Source organism: Myxocyprinus asiaticus, chromosome 2, assembly GCF_019703515.2.
Source record: "Myxocyprinus asiaticus isolate MX2 ecotype Aquarium Trade chromosome 2, UBuf_Myxa_2, whole genome shotgun sequence".
In the NCBI taxonomy this organism is placed as follows: Eukaryota; Metazoa; Chordata; class Actinopteri; order Cypriniformes; family Catostomidae; genus Myxocyprinus; species Myxocyprinus asiaticus.
The window spans coordinates 27998244-28003920 of NC_059345.1; the positions used below are offsets into that span (position 1 = coordinate 27998244).

The 5677-nt window shown below is 37.9% G+C and overlaps 1 protein-coding gene across 2 annotated transcripts; it reads right to left on the bottom strand.

Annotated features, from left to right (window-relative positions):
- Nucleotides 1–225: 225 nt before the first annotated feature.
- On the bottom strand, nt 226–3651 carry calca (calcitonin/calcitonin-related polypeptide, alpha). Of its 2 annotated transcripts, XM_051717240.1 has the most exons (5): nt 3567–3651; nt 2815–2906; nt 2240–2374; nt 706–891; nt 226–424 (listed from the first exon to the last, which is right to left on the bottom strand). In XM_051717240.1, the coding sequence occupies exons 2-4, from the start codon at nt 2898–2900 to the stop codon at nt 732–734; spliced, it is 381 nt and encodes a 126-aa protein (XP_051573200.1). In that variant the 5' UTR covers nt 2901–2906; nt 3567–3651; the 3' UTR covers nt 226–424; nt 706–731. The 2 variants fall into 2 exon arrangements, with proteins under 2 accessions (XP_051573200.1, XP_051573191.1); XM_051717231.1 differs by lacking the exons at nt 226–424; nt 706–891 and adding an exon at nt 1009–1629.
- Nucleotides 3652–5677: the final 2026 nt, after the last annotated feature.

Genomic DNA, 5677 nt, shown 5'->3' on the forward strand with positions numbered 1-5677 from the left:
TTACATCAAGGCACAAGACACATCCATACTCAGGTAAGCCTTTTTACGAGGCACTGCTTTAATATGATCCCCAATATACTGTAATGTGCTGAGACACATTAGAGGAACAAGGGCCAAACCAGACTGTACATACTGAATGTGCTCTCTGCTGAGAGGAAAGAATGAAGCAATGATTTTCCTCCCATCCAAATGAGTAGAAAAATGATTATGGTTACTGATCATGTCTCTTTCTTTTTCTTTCTTTCTTTTTTTTTTTTTTTTTTTTTTTACATTTTGTTGCTTCACTGGCTGGATGGAAACATGGACTGGAGTCCATTTTGATGAAAGTGAGGAGTTTCCATTCCCAGGGTTCTTAATGTGGACATGATGGTTTTCTTTTTTTGACTGCAATCAAAGAAGAACTGTGGATGTGTAGACTGGTGACCTGTCAAAATAGAATTATGCATGTTAATGGCATTGTATATAACACCAGCAACATACTGTATCTCTGCTTGGTGTAGCGTCCTCAGTATAATGATCATATAATCATATAATTTTGCCACATGTACATGAATATGATCATTATGTTACATTTAAATCATTCTAATATAATTCCGTCTTTTGTCTGTCATCCCAGTCTTGTAATTATTATGGTAATGCAATAAAAATAACATGAATCTGACGCTTGAAAAGACATGAGAGCCTTTGAGAGAAATGTTCACACACCAGATCCCAAAGGCCCGTTCGGTTGTCTACTCCTGACTGAGTCTCCTTCGTCTGCCGAATGCTTGGGAGCCCACATTAGTGGGGACAAATTTGCTGCTTCCAATTCCTCCTGAGCGGCTCAGGAAGTCTGCCAGACGATGGGTCACACATGTGGCCGTGTTACAGGCTCTCTTCTGTGTCGTAACACTGGAGAAGTAAAAAGTGATGAGGAATTTAAAAAGGAATAAACAAAATTTTTTTTTTTTAAGTATTAATATGGGTGTGTATATATAATGTTGTAGTTTCATGATAAAAATGCAGATATTTAATGTTATGTATATTTAGCAAAGTGGCAGCAGTAATATATCTTACCTAAAATGTATACTTAAGCCTGGTTACATTTAATATGTCAAATTTAATAATGTTTGTATTTCTGAACTACAAACAATCAATAGGCAAATAAAAATCTCATTCTAGAAATATCTTTATTAGAACATCAGGAACAAATTGAAATCACACAAGACAGGAATTTTTGCTGTGTTAAAAAAAAGTTCATTCTTATCCCCTTGAATTTATAAATCAGTTATATAACCTAAATAGATCCGGTGACTATATGAAATTAATGGAACAGGGTCTGCGTGAGATTCGTTACTCTGCCAAAGAAAATAGAAAACAAAAGTTCTTTCAAGTCAATCAGGCAAACATTCCACATGCACTTGCATATCAGGCCAAGCATGGGTTACAGCAGTTGAAGATTAGATACGATTGAGTGCATCTCCGTATCCAGCAAACTCATCACTCTCTTCCAGGCTGCGCTTCCTGCCCGGTGTGCCCGCTCCTACATTGGTGCGTGGATACGTCTGCAGTTTGTGCAGCTCCTGGGACAGTTTCCCCAGCACACAAGTGCTGAGACTGGAGCAGCGCTTGGACACTGGTCTACCCAGACTGTGAGAAAAGAGACCACATGCAGAAAAACTCATAGACACATGCAAGAGCATTCTTTCTGCTCACATACAGAATAAAGATGAATGACAGAATGCATGTTGACATGCTTCCTCACACTGTCATTATGGTCATACACAATGTCCAATAAAACAAATCATGCTTTGCTGGTTCACATTTCATATATTTACTTTAATGATACTCAGAGCACGAAGCATATCATGCAGGCATCTCCTTACAAGTTATCAGATCATGCTTTCGTCCATGCCATTTGATATACTCTTTCTCATGCATTAAGAGCAAACAGACATTGACATAATGGTCAGTTTCCTATAAATCTATAATATATATGAAACAAATAATGTTTCATGCACAGAGATTAAGCTGGCAGAGAACTCAACAGCACTAATCTAAAAATGAATTCATTACATACCTGTCATATAAAACAAGTAAAAGTACACTTGACATTAAGGAGGTATTGCTCTCATGTTGGAGGCATTTCAGGCTTATTGTCTTAAATGTGAGAGAAACAAATCAGTGTACACTCGCTAAACAATTTAACAGATTACCTTTCGAAAGATCTTCAAGGAAAAGACCATAGTAGGATTTTTACCTGTTTTCTTCTGTAGCTTGTTGCTCCATGTCCTCTGTCGTCATTTGCACAAATTCTTTGACAATCGCATTAAGCAGTCTTCTCGCTTCATAGTCGGTAAGTGTAGTTCCATCTTGTGACGATTCTAGTGCAGGCCTGCAACCCAATGTGTTCATGATTATCATGTCTTTCTTTGCAGAGAACTTTACAAATGGTTTGTGAGAGGTCTTATTTTGTCTATGATAAAAGCACTTTTTGCTTGCTATGACAAAGCCTAAACATAATCAAAACAATCTTCTAAGAGTGTGGCACTTAAAAGCTGTCCGGTTGCCAAGTTAAAATTTATCACCCGATCAATACTGTCGTAAGCAGAGTGGGTTTGGCTGGGATTCATCCGATGTAATCAGAAGACTGATAGTGCATGATGCCACAACCTCTAATGAAAACATATGCTCTCTTGCCTCTGTCCAAATTATTTTAACAAAGTACCAATTTCACTTACATAGATGGATATTTTGGAATTAACAGGCAAAAACGCTACCCTTTAAGCTCATCACATTTATCAACATGACATGACATTTCTTTGAAAACCTCACCTGGCTGGAGCTGCGTTAGAGCTGTACATCTGGCAAAGAATCAGAGCGTAGGCAACAAGAAAAGAGGAGATCTTCAACATAACCATGGTCCCCTGTAGTGAGACATTTTGCCATTAGATAAGTGAAGTCCAGTGTGACAAAAGAACATTTTAAATTTCTTAACGGGTGAAAATTTTCATTTTCAACTTGTACCCCAGCAATTTTAGCTGCTGCTTCTTGTCCTTCCAACATTAACCAGTTATTCCTCTCAGTCTTCTTTTGTGTCTGCTCAATAGCATTGGCACACCATTTAACTAACTTAGTTTAAACATGATAAAAAAGAAAAAGAAAACAACTCACACAACAGATCTAAAGTTAAAATTTGGAAAGCACTAGTTCTCTGCATGCTGTAATGCTCCTGTTTGATGCAAGAGAACCAAAGTTTGCGTGGTTGGGGCAGACGTCTCCTACTGTCATGCACTATGCTATAACTGCAGCATTAAACATATTAGTCTGCTGATTTCCATTCCAGCAGGACCCTGTGCATTAGTGTAATGAGCTGCTGTCTCTGCACCCCCAGCCAGGGCTGAGGAGCTGTCCAATTCTCCTTGAAATATCCATACAGCATACCTTTCTGTGCAATCACAAGCCAAACAGTAATGTATATACCATTAAGCGCTCCCTAATGTTTTATTTAGTTCACACATCCATGCTACTTATTACTTAAGATATGTAAAAAGTATGACACATCTATTATAAATAGTTCTACTTACCTTAAGGTGTTAAGCTCGTGCAAGAGAAAGAGAATAGAAAAGAGTCGTCCCAAAATAGAGGGGATTTTTCAACTTGATGAAATTTAGAGTCTGTTGCATCAAGCTACAATACACCTGCTTATATACCCACTATTTGGGTCTCACTATTGACAGTGTGGGTGTTTAATGGTTCTCAAACAGCCAACCAGAGCTCTCTGCTCCCTCGTCCAACCAATCAGCTTGTCCTCAGGTTCTGGAAAATGATAAATAGTGTGTCACACTAATGACGTCATTCCTCAATCAAAAACTGCTCCATTCACAAAAATTCACCAGTGCTCAGCAAGTCAGTTTCAAGTCGTCAATTTTAATTCTAAAGCACGTTTAAAAACAACAAAAGTTGAACCAAAGTGCTGTACAATTAGATACAAAAGTGTAACAGAGTACACAAATATATGAAAACAATATAAAATCAAATAGAACAAAACACCAATAAACAAAATGTAACCTTGACCTTAAATAGTAGCAAAAGATACAGAGTAAAGATAAGTTTTAAGAGAAGATTTCAAATCCAGTATTGTTTGGAACAAAATTTGGAGAGTACAGAACTCATTTTTTAGAGGAAATTGCTGAATTAATCTATCTATCTATCTATCTATCTATCTATCTATCTATCATCTGTCTGTCTATGTTAGAGAGTACTATTGAGACACTCTCAAAAGCCATTGTCTCTTTGCTTACTGTATGTGATATGGCTCAATTATACATATTGACTTTGCATGATATTGTTCCTGCTTAATGCTTGAATTATAATTTTCTGGTTTTATGTTTGCGATCATTGTTCAGGAAACTGGGATTAGAGCACACTCACACACACAGTTACATAATAAAGAAAACATGCTTAAAGTAACAGAGGAAAAATGGACAAGGCAAGTTGTTGCTTGTGTGTGTGTGTGTGTGTGTGTGTGTGTGTGTGTGTGTGTGTGTGTGTGTGTGTGTGTGTGTGACATTTCGTGAATCAATGTCAAATTATGAGCAAGACAAATGCTGATGGGAACAAACTCAAATACCATTTTCACTGTGTATCCTATAATAATGTGGGTGATCAATTGCAGCATTGCTCTTGTCCTTATTTGGATTTCCGTGTTGGTGTAACCATTGGTCCAAATCAGAGAGGTTATGACTATAACAAGTCTTCGATCTCAGTCCCAATTACTGAACTCTTTGTCTAGAGGCATCATCTTCCTTGTTGGTCTAATAAACCATCCCCGCTGACAGACTGTGTTTGCATCACATATGAACCCCATTAGTCTGGATGAGCCTTTTAGTGCAATCGAACCCAAAGCCACGGCAATGACGGAATCAGTAAATCTGGGCGACCTGACAGGACCAGTGACCTCCGCTCAGCTCCACTACAGATGCAAACTACACTTGTGAGCGTGATGGACTCCTTTAGTCTAATGAAGGGTAATTTCCGCTAGCGGAACACTTTGCAGAGACTTACCACGTCAATAGATCAGTGAGTAAGCAAACAAAGTCAGCCCGCAAGTTTTTATTTCCTGCTTAAAACTTCAGAGTCAATATTGTAACCTTACATTTTTTGTCATACTTTAACATCACTCATTACACTCAGCCTTGTGTAAGTTATTTCAAAAGACAGATATTCATTTTGTTTCTAAGCAGGCATTGCCTTTTGGATTACGTTAGTCTCTCTGCTCATGAGATGCATCCACCTACTGTATGCACCTACCTGAGATTTATTTCAAAACTGCCAAGATTTCTGTTCTCATTGTGCAGGAAACTTTTGACACATAAAATATCTGTAGCTTGTTTGGACTACATGGCTGTTTGAACACCTGCAGATGGAACAGCACAGGGATTAAGTGAGATTTGTAGTGGCTCTGAGAGGAAAACCAAACACAATTCATTACCCTCTCTGAGACAAAGGGTAGCACTAAATGGTCAGAGAGGAGCCAGCGCAGTTCATGCTTAGACATTAAGAAAATGAGATTTAATCACTTAGTGTTGCTCATCAATCAACCCTCTTTAGCGAGTAAGTGTTCATCATAATTTCTTCTGTGTTCATTTACTAAACACACACAGCATTCTTTTATTTAGACTACAAATTAAAAACC

Bases quoted from the DNA above. Each gene is read 5' to 3' on its own strand.
- calca (XM_051717231.1), bottom strand. From the start codon at position 2,900: ATGGTTATGTTGAAGATCTCCTCTTTTCTTGTTGCCTACGCTCTGATT. The intron at 2,375-2,814 runs GTGAGGTTTTCA...ATTGGGTTGCAG, and splicing joins TCTAACGCAGCTCCAGCCAG to GCCTGCACTAGAATCGTCAC. The intron at 1,630-2,239 runs GTAAAAATCCTA...CTTTTCTCACAG, and splicing joins CAAGCTACAGAAGAAAACAG to TCTGGGTAGACCAGTGTCCA.